This window comes from Anastrepha ludens, chromosome 4 (genome assembly GCF_028408465.1).
Source record: "Anastrepha ludens isolate Willacy chromosome 4, idAnaLude1.1, whole genome shotgun sequence".
Lineage (NCBI taxonomy): Eukaryota > Metazoa > Arthropoda > Insecta > Diptera > Tephritidae > Anastrepha > Anastrepha ludens.
In genome coordinates, this window is record NC_071500.1 from 114,720,258 (window position 1) to 114,730,655 (window position 10,398).

Consider the following 10,398-nt stretch of genomic DNA (forward strand, 5'->3'; position numbering starts at 1 on the left):
CGTAGAATTTAATGCTAGAAGGTGGAGCTTGGTGAATATTTAGTCCAAAGCTTCAGGAAAGTCTTACCCAACCATATTCCGGTTATGGGTTTTCACAAACGGAACTTGTGCTCGCAAATGTCTTCGTAAAAGGGCAAAGGTAAAAAAGGCAAGCAGGTATTCGTAAGAGGCCTAGTGCCAAATAATCAGCTTGCTGTAGAGATCAACGACTCATACAAAACAACATCAAAACTTGAGAACGACTGCAAAATGCTTCGGAACTAATTGTGAGCACGTAAGAGGGGAAAATTATCCTAGATTTCCAGTTGTAAAGGCTTTGAAGACAACAAAATTGCCAAAAATTTTGCAAAACGGCGTTTTGTGATCAAGAATCTCTGTACGGAGCATCCAAAGGTTGCTTATCCTCAAGAACAACTAATAAGATGGAAGCTAACTCGGTTTGTCGCTAGTTTGATGCAACTCAAATCCATGGTTACTTCTCGGAATATACCTGAACAACTTCTGAACGGGACGTATCTGCACTTAACTGGGAAAATCAAAGATATCTTACAGGTAAGCTGTCAGAGCACTGCAGATTAACATACCACCTTTGTAAATTGAAACATGGTGAAGGAACAAAAAGGGTGGAGGCTATCGGAGATGTTTATGGGTTGCACTTAATGCTAGTTTTTTTAAATCGGTGATATGTTTAAGAACAACACGTATTTAATTTTTTTAGCCTCATAAATCTTAGGCGCTTTATTTTAAAAAATATTCTATATATTGTACAGTAATGGACTAAGGTCCGTGGCAAAGTTGTGAGAAATTCTCAGAAACTTGTAAAGTAATTCAACAAGTATTTTCTAATTGCATAAGAAGCCCATGGATATGAACCATACAACAAGCAGCAAACGCCAGCTTTCCAAAAGCAGCCGAAATACCTACTCAGATTTACTGAAGCAAGTGTATCACACAGCTCCTTTTAATGTACAGCTGGTTGGAGTTCTTCGACGGTGTTTTTTCAATACCCTCTGGAACCCAAACGATTAAGGGAACTTCAATCGAAGAAATGTCTTTCTCAGCCAGCAAAACCACCAACAGCACAACCCAGCCCCAGATGTGCTAAAAATCGGCATTGCGAATATGGCAACCTACCTTCTTTGAAGTACGCCTCGTTTCTATTGAAAAAAATTAAACTGGCTTGAAACACTCATTACCCAAAGCAATAAATGCACAAATCTTCTAGAGAAGCATTTAACAGCCGTGCTCCGAATCTATGAACAAAATTGATAAAAATAAATATTTGAGTTCTTTGGCATTGAATTTAAAATTATTTTATGGTTAATTAGTTAAATTTAATTTAATTAAGTAAGATACACTCCCTCGCTTGAAATTAGTCACAGACGTTTCTCCCTCGATTGGAAATATTCACTTTGTATTTCTAGCCTTTGGTGAGTTGAATTCTATGTTGATTTTGCAGCCTAATCTAAGTTTAATTGAATGAGAAAAAAGAGTGATTCTAGAAGAAGTACAGACAGGTATGATCTCACTAAAGCTCTAGCAGCTGAGCGTCAGCACAAAGTAAAAACCAATTTTTTTCTATTACTCCCAACCAATCTCTTGCTGTTTTCTTAGTTTCTATTGCTTTGTTGTTCTAGTTTGTTGTTAGTGTGTTTAGTGAAGCATCATATGCGATAGCTACATTTGTATAAGACTTATTTCATGTTTGTGGTTGTTTTTATGCATTAAATATGTATGTATGTACGTGGGTTTCTACTTCAAATTTAAATTGCCGGATTTGGTTTGCCTCTATTCAACTGCCTTTTCTTGCTTTTCTTTATTTTATTATTTATTACTGCCTTTGGTGTCTTAATTATTTGATTTAAGCATTTATGAATCTTTGCAGTTGTTCAAACATAAACATTTTTATTTATTTCTTTTACTCTAACTTTTCACTACAAAACTCAACACATTCCTCCAGTTTCACACACAAAATGGCCTTTGTATTTAATTGAATCTTTTTCGAAGTGTTTTTGTTGAAGAAATTTCTCATTTCAACAAGAGTTAATTTAAATATTTTATGCAACACTAATTCTATACACATTTTATGTTGTGTAAAACACTTATTAGCAGAATGTAGACAAGGGCAGCGTATCGCTTGTTGTTTTTTACTGCTCATTTTGATATTCTTTTCTTTTCTTCTCTCTCGTTTTTCGCTTTTTCTTTTTGGTAATACAAGAAGTTCACACCACTTTTGGGCGACCATGCGGGGGATTTGGTTGGTTGTTGGACCGCTGAGACATCCAAACACTTGAACTCGACAACGTTTGCACCGGCAGCTAGCAGCTGTTCGACTGGCAATAGCAATAACAACAAAAGCAAACAGAAAATACACAAAAAATATGAATTCTATCCACTTCATGTTCACACAGCCAAGTTGGCAAAACAACGTCACTGCTGGCAATTTCCGCATATGGCTTGCATGTCGAACTTTTTATCGATCACCTCACACCGCACTGCCTACCTGGGACACAAATTTTGCACATACTGATTTCTGGAGTTTTACAAATCGTGTTTTGAAGTTTGTTTAATGTAAATTTTTTTATGCTTTTTTGCCATATATTTTTAGTTACATACAAATATTACATAAATAAGTATGTATGTGTATTGATAGCATAGAAGTCTCCAATATATGAAATATTGGTATTATGTAAAAATCATTTCATATACATACATTCATGCATATATTGTAACTAAGTCAAAAAAACCAAAAAAAATGTGAGTGCAAAACCTGGAAACTGGCAAGCGTCAGCGTCCGCTCCATTGCCGTCAAAACGCCAACTGGTTTTATCGCACGATCGCACGATTTTCTCCATTTACCTACACGCGCACACACTGTGTATGCACTTTTCGTTGTTTTCAAGCTTTGCAATGCATACATTTTCACTTTTAACGTAAGCATTTTTGTGTTTTGCTTTTTTGTTTTTAAGAAAAAGGCCGTAAAAACAAACTCTTACAGCGTTTAACTAGCTGGCACTTGCAACTATGTGCTTATGTAGATATGTATATGTATATTTACCTCTTACAACAAAATATTAATCGCTCATATGCATGTTCGTATCAAAAACACATTAGAAGTCTTCTTATTTTCTGCTACCAAATATCAAACTTTTGTTAGCCAACTCATTTTGCAACTTCGATTCGTTTCTACATTGGCTTCACTTAAATTTATTACAATTATTATTATTTTTTTGTTTCTTCACTTCGCACACGATTCGTAGCGCTACGGTACACTGCGCCGTCGCGTTGCCGCGTCTCGTCGTCTTCGCCACCTTTGCGTCTCGTCGTTGTCTCGCTGCCGTCCAACATGCGCTAGTTCACCGTAAAGCCGAACCGCTCGTGGATACCCGTAAAACAAAACTAAATTCGGCGCTCAAGCTGCGATGCCAAATGAGCTGACTGGGCCCAATTGGTATGTTATGGTGGTTGGTTAAGAGAGTCGCAGAGTTGGGCAAAGAGATTGCTGGCTCAAGCGGCGTACCGCCGAGTGATCGTATTGAAACATACATATGTATATTTTTGCATTGGGCATACGCGGATGTGTATGTACGAGTATGACAAGATATGCTTGAATGGTTTGATCTATAGTTATCTTAGTAAGATATGTTAGAAAGTTTGATTTTGGATGCGGTTGAACATTTTCCGACTCTCGAGGACGTTCGGTGGGTACAACAAAGCCCTTCGAAGCATCATGTTTTTTATTGTTCAATTTGAACTGTATTGTTTGCAAAGAATGCCCCAATTTAAGCACGATTCATTGTGATTATTTCAAAACTGTATATAAAAACTCCCGATACCATTTCGAAACTTTGAGTTATTAAAGTAAACACAACAGTTAACATTGAAATACTAAAAAATACGCTTATACACCCTGAAGAGATCAGCATCGCCTATGAGAGATCTGACGGACGGTCCAAAAAAGGTGTGAGCTTCAACGATGGTATATTGAGAAAGAAAAGAGTTCGAGAGCCCAAATAGCTACTTCCAAACATCAACAGCTTACTAGATTTTCTAAATGGTTTTAGGTAGCACTCCACCTATGAAGAGAAGAGTGAACCAGAAACTTGGAAGTTGGAAGATTATTTTAGATTTTCTAAAGAATTTTAAGTAATATTTCATCTATGAAGAGAAGAGTGAGCAAGGGATTTGGATGCAACTATCTAGAACAGATTTGATGGGTTTAGTTTGGTTTCTTAAGCAGATGTGCAAATGCGCCTTTTCCCTTTATCACCTAGTACATATTTTTGATCGAAAGCATTTCAGTCAATACAATACAATACAATACAATAGAACGCAAACTATGAGTGAGAGCTTAACCTTTCAAGACTATTTTCCATAGAGCTCAACATTTTTTCAACACTCTTCTCGAGAAACCTCACATATCGAGAAAATAAGCGTAGTTTCCGTAAGGTCTTAACAATGTTTACAGAGTTCGGAGTGGTTGAGTGGAAAGATTTTCAAACATTGTCGAGACCTGGGCCCTAAACGAGGTTAGTGTAACAGTTTCTTCTCTGCATCATGCTGGCTTATACGAAAATGAAGATAGGACTATCGCTCACATTACCGTTGGCTAAAGAAAAGAAATTACACAGAAATGTGCGATTTTTTGTTTTCATTATCAGAGAAGTCTCACCTTGATCTGTCGTCCTCTTAACAGAACTCATCGATCTGAATAGGGTTAAATCACTGGAACAACGGCTCTGGGACACGTAAAAGTCGAGTCATTTTAGTGCGTAAAACCGACTGTGGCGCTTTTAATAACCCGGTTCGGCATCACCGATAATGTGGATAGCGGTTACGTTGAGATTTTGTTGTCAGAATGTTCGGGTTACAAGGATGTGGCGTTATGAGGGGCATATCCGCTAAATGAGGAGCGACTTTCAAGTACGAGATTATCACAATGAGTGACATTTAGCGCTTTGGTGTAAGGTGCAGTCGCCACTACTGGCACTGTATTTCAGCTGGGTTGGCAACTCATAAACAAACGCAAGGCATTGCTCCACAGGCAATCCACGCCCAAAATGCTGTGCTATGCATGGTTTCGAGGAAGTGATTTCCAAAATTGTATGGTGGTGAAACCTTTCGACGGTTTTGTGACATCGACACGACAGGAATATATGTATGTTTCCTATATTCATTAGCATTGCCGAAAAACTTTTGAAAATTATGTAGATGAAAGAATATACTGAATGAGGTGTCCTAAAGTAAATAAGACTCAAAAACATTTTCATTTTCATGAATTTACATTTATTGCCGTTATTTGAAATAATCCTTTTTGAGTAATGCGATGTCACAATCTCTATATCTATAAATATAATATATTTACATTCGCAACCTAGTGTTTATCTTTATTTTTCTTAGTTTTCTTGGACTTCTTCTCCTTAGACTTTTTCTTTGTTTTCTTGTGACTTTTATTCTTTTTACTTTTCTTCTTCATTACTTCTTTTCGACTTTCATTATCTTCATCGGAACTCTTATCGACGGTGCTACTGCTACTACTTCTGGGTAGCGTTTTATTTTTTAATATCTTACGAACTTTCTTCTCCACCCACTCTTCATCTCTGACGTTTTTGGAATTTCTGGTCTGTTGACCCAGAAAACGAAGCATTTTTTCTTCAACAACCTTATTCAACTCGTTCACAGGTTCACTAGTGATGGGCGTTCGTATGTGATAGGGCAGTGCTGGACCATAAGCTGCTGATTCTAAGCCTGACGAAGTGCTAGGTACATCGAGAGATCCAGCAGTTGGACCATATGTTCTACCCCCATCAGCCAGTCGATCACCTCTTGTCTTTGTCTTCGGCAATTTTCCTTTATCAATATTTGATGGGGGAGAACTTTCTTCTTTTGTAAAATTCAAAAAAGAAGGATCTCCTATTTTTAGTGATGTTTTCCTAAATACTTCGTCGTTTGATGGATTTGAGGACGCTGTTGAATACGTATTCAACGATATTTTCGAAGAGCTACCTGTTGGCTGTTTAAATTCGATTTTGTGTTCTCTTACAGATTCCGCAGAAGCAGGTATTAATGCAGGCTTTGCATGTCCGATATCTCCGTGGCTAACTTCTAAATCTATGTTACAGCCTACATCAAATGATTCTGTGGAGTTGCGTGCCAATTTTTGTTCTCCCTTCGTAGATAGCAATGCACTAAAGATGCCACGGGGCGGGGATGTGTTACGCAAAACGTTTACACAATCTCCACTGAGAGACAGCGGCAGCGACTGATTATTTTCATTTGGTTTTCCGAATAAATCTTTTTTCAGTGGGAAATTATTGGCATTTGCTTCTTCTTTGCTGGTTACAGTCTCTTCATCACTGCTGTCTTCAAATATAGCTTTGTATAGCTCCAACTTTTCGCTAGGTGGTTTTGAAATAGATTCTTCGGCAAGCTTTTCTAAATCTGTTTTGGCACTTGTACGCCCTACTTTTAAACTGTCAACTTTTTGTAGCCTTGGACTCGCATGCTTGCTTTTCAACTGGTCTTCAACAACTGTAGAAGTAGCTGATGACTCAGAGGAGCTCAGATTACGCGTAGCCGTAGTCGAAGCATAGCCTGTGGAAACCGAAGTTATTGATTTACCGCTATTAGCTGGTTCACTTTCCGCTTTGCAGCTTGTCTGCTTCAGTATGGGCTGGATCTGAGGTATTTTTACTGGTACGATAACTGGTGTTTTGAATTCAGACTTTTTATGCAAACAATCTTCCAAATAATCGAAAACGGAAATCTTTGCCGACGAGGCGGGTCGTTTTTCTTCCTCGATATGGCCGCCATACGGTTCAGCTATGTTGTATCGTTTGCATAGTAGGGGATGGGGCTTCCACATTGATCTGGAGCGCTCAACAGTAATTTTTTTCGGTGTGAAGCTGCAAGTCTGGGATATTTCTGATGGTTTGTGCTCTGCTTGAATGTTTGCCTCCGAAACGAAACTGAAATTCAAATTAAAACAAGAGGGTTTGTATTACTGAATTTAGTTTTAAGTACAACGGTTGAACTAGTAGCTAGTCTAACATTCTGTACTCTACTACTTTAACTGTCCTATAAACTATTTGTCTCACTGGAAAAATGTCCACATCTTTCTAAGAGTTTTTTTTACAAAAGAGCTCGGGTTCTATTGATGGTGAGGCCGCAGCCTCTCTCGCCAATGCATCCGCTATTTCGTTCTCAGTTATACCTCTGTGTCCTGGAACCCAAATTCAGTTTCTCGGTACACTCATGGACCAGAGAAGACTTAATCTCACAGGATGATAGAGCCTTGAGTGCCATTGACTCTGAATGGCAATTCACTCATTCCGGAAATTTCTGTCTAAATTTATCTCTGCACATAGACAGATGGCATACGCTAGGAGGATGCTTGGAAAATGATCTATTGGCACAGAACGCTTGGATCTGAAGTCGCCCTATGGCTTCTGGGGTCGTTGAGCCATCTGTGTCTAGTGCCAAATTCGATTCTGAATTTCTTTTCGAAATTAATGACTATAGTGAAATCATCTCTGGGTAGTTCGACAAGTGGGAGCTTTAGCCTCAGCAATACCATATTTTTAGATGACATCACTTTTCCTCTGCCGTAGCCTTCGCTGGTAATATTCAACAGGGCAAGCTTGGCTGATCGCTGAATAACTATATGAAGCGGTGACTCTAACCTAGAAAATAATATACTAACCGTTCCGACATCAGCCCATCGAGTGGCTTAAAGATTTTGCTCGCCTGTATAAACTCCTTCTTCTCCATTTCTCGATCCCATCCGCTCAAATGCACTGGCTGTATTTTATTCAAAAAACATGTAATTTCTTCTTCGGTTTTCACTTTGGCCAATAGAAATTCCTCGTAACGTCGTTGTTTTTGCTCATCATGAAGAAATGGTTTAAACATGGTTGATGTGGTATCGGACTTTTTTGACTCATCGTAGACTTGCTTCATCACTTCTTTTAAATCATCGCTTCTATCAGGCATGTTGTCGCTAGCGCGCGTAAATCGATTTTTCTGTTCTAGACGCTCCAACATGAGTCTCGCTTTTTCAGGCAAAATTTCAACCCCAACTCCAACGCGCGCTGTCTTATTCTCTTGAAGTGGGTTAAAGTCAATTTTTGGCTGAGTTTGTTTCTGGGCTTGCTCCTGTCGAACGCACGTGCTGGTAGTAGGATTTTCTTCCATTGATTGTGTCTCTCCAAGTAACTCAGACCGTTCATCTGGATTCAGTCTGTTTTTGGACAATTCTACTTTTTTGAAATATGATTCAAGTTCTTCAGCTTTTTTCGCATCTATTGGTTGGAAACGGCTTCTTCTTTCCAACCAATTACGTGGTATGAAAGATTCTGGTACTAATGGATTTTCTGGTTTCTTTATTTTTAGTGGAATCTTACTTGCTAGAAATCCTTCAACAATCAGTTGATCCTGTTCATTTATCACTTTCCTTTTCTTAGTCTTATGATCATCTAACGAGAAATCATAGCGGGACATATCGTCTCTAGCATATATATCTTCATCTTCTTCCTCCAACGCACCGACGCCAAAAGCTTGCCCTTTAAAGGATATTTTCTTATTATTTTTACCCATCGCCTCCAATGCTGGTTCGAAGAGATTTATGTGTCTATTGCTCGTAGCTGCTGCTGGAGCATTTGAAAGCACGGGATCTCGACTTAAACCTCCCTGGTAATTCAGGCCGAAACGATCTTTTTTTGCTATACATACATACGGCTCATAGTCATCTGGAGCAAAGGTTATTTTATCAAGTTCTTCATCAGAACTTTCTTCTTCACCGCTTGCATCGTCGGAGTGCCCTAGAGCCTCCGAAATTGGCGCTTTCGGTTGATAGCCGTACTGTTTCATTACATACATTTCACGGTGATTTCGGGAGCGTGTCATTTTCTTTTCTTTGAGGGTTTGCCGTGGCCCAATACCTTGACCTGGTCGCCATCCCATGCTTTTCAATATGCGTTCACCTATTTTAATATTACGCGGTGCAAGTAACTGCTCCAACACCGGTTTACCAGGTATAGACCCACTGGACGGTGCCATTAACTTGCGCTTTCGAGTCTCCTCTGGCTCAAATGAAGTATACTCCGATCGAGTTTGTAAGCGCTGTGGAGCAATACCGAATTCTCCACGATCTTCATCGTCCATAAAATCGTCTGGACGCTGCTGTAACCGATTTGCCGCTTTTTCACTGCGCGAACTCTTAAACGTTGCCGGTGTCCAGCCTTCTTGCGAGCCCACCGTATTCCAGTAGCCGGCGCTAAAGCCACCAGTAAAGGCGCCATGGAATCGGCGTTTTCCATTTTCGTCGGTTACAATTTGATCTTCCAATCGTATTGGTTTTTTGGATGGAACAGTATCTAAAGAGACAGTACCGGAAAAAGTAAACAGAACTGATCCACTCTACGTAGTATTACAACTTACCCTCATCAAGTTGAGGCAAAGTTGTGCCAAAACGGTGAAGCCCAGCTTCGTCATACATTCTCTTGTCTTCAATTACGGCTGCTTGACTCGTCACGAAACTTTAACAGATGTCAGGTCCCATTTCAATACGCGAAATAATAGTTTATATGAGAGTAATGTAAATATTCTTTGACAGCATTTAGGTGAATGCACTGCTTCTTACTCGTATGCAAAATGCATTCACGATTAACACCACCACTTGGAGGGAATGTTGAATAATTTGCCGGTATTAAGAAAAAAGTTTATATTATACTTGTCCACTATCTATTTAAATTTTGAACCGAAAGAGTTTAAGTAAAAGTAAATTTATTTTTGAGTCGAAAATATGTATATTAATTAGTCATTTGTCAATTAACTTTTAAATGCTCTATTTTTCTGTAACCAACCATTAATTTATTTTTCAAATAAATATATAAATTTAGATGATTACAGGTTTCACTATCTTTTTTTCAAATATAGCTCTTAACAATCGTAAGCGAAAAATTACATCATTTAAATGCTAACCATGAGCATGTCCACAGGTAAAAGCCACCAGAAGTGAATTCTTGAATGACAAATTGTTAAGATTGTCGAGATATCGATGTTGAAGTTTGAGCAGTAATATTTGAAACAGAGGCCCAGTTTGTGGTCTGCCAATCCTTTTTCAAACCTCGACGAACCCGTTTCTTAAAATGTAGACATTTTTTCACCAACCTTTGGATTGTCAACTCATTTGGACGATTATTTTCACTAAAAAATCACGAATTTTGCGATATGTTGTTCTTAAAGATCGATAATTTTCATAATAAAAATAAATAAATAATTGGCGGGTACACTTCTGTAAGGGGTTTTGGCCAAGCTCCTTACTCAATTTGTGGTATGTGTTTTGATGTTGTTTTGAAAAATGGTGGGCCCACAAATGTACATATGCCCCCTCGAGCG

The 10,398-nt window shown here is 38.6% G+C and overlaps 2 protein-coding genes across 4 annotated transcripts in view; both read right to left on the minus strand.

Annotated features, from left to right (window-relative positions):
* Window positions 1–3,407, minus strand: part of LOC128860692 (ral guanine nucleotide dissociation stimulator-like 1) — a 45,737-nt gene extending 42,330 nt beyond the window's left edge. For all 3 annotated transcript variants that reach the window (XM_054098357.1, XM_054098356.1, XM_054098355.1), the window contains exon 1: window positions 3,059–3,407. The gene's annotated coding sequence lies outside the window, so the exon portion shown is untranslated. The remainder of the gene's footprint in view (window positions 1–3,058) is intronic.
* A 1,864-nt stretch (window positions 3,408–5,271) lies between these two features.
* On the minus strand, window positions 5,272–9,635 carry LOC128860693 (G patch domain-containing protein 1 homolog). The gene is made up of 3 exons (XM_054098359.1): window positions 9,439–9,635; window positions 7,703–9,374; window positions 5,272–6,968 (listed from the first exon to the last, which is right to left on the minus strand). Exons 1-3 carry the CDS (start codon window positions 9,494–9,496, stop codon window positions 5,375–5,377), a joined length of 3,324 nt encoding a protein of 1,107 aa, XP_053954334.1. The 5' UTR covers window positions 9,497–9,635; the 3' UTR covers window positions 5,272–5,374.
* Window positions 9,636–10,398: the final 763 nt, after the last annotated feature.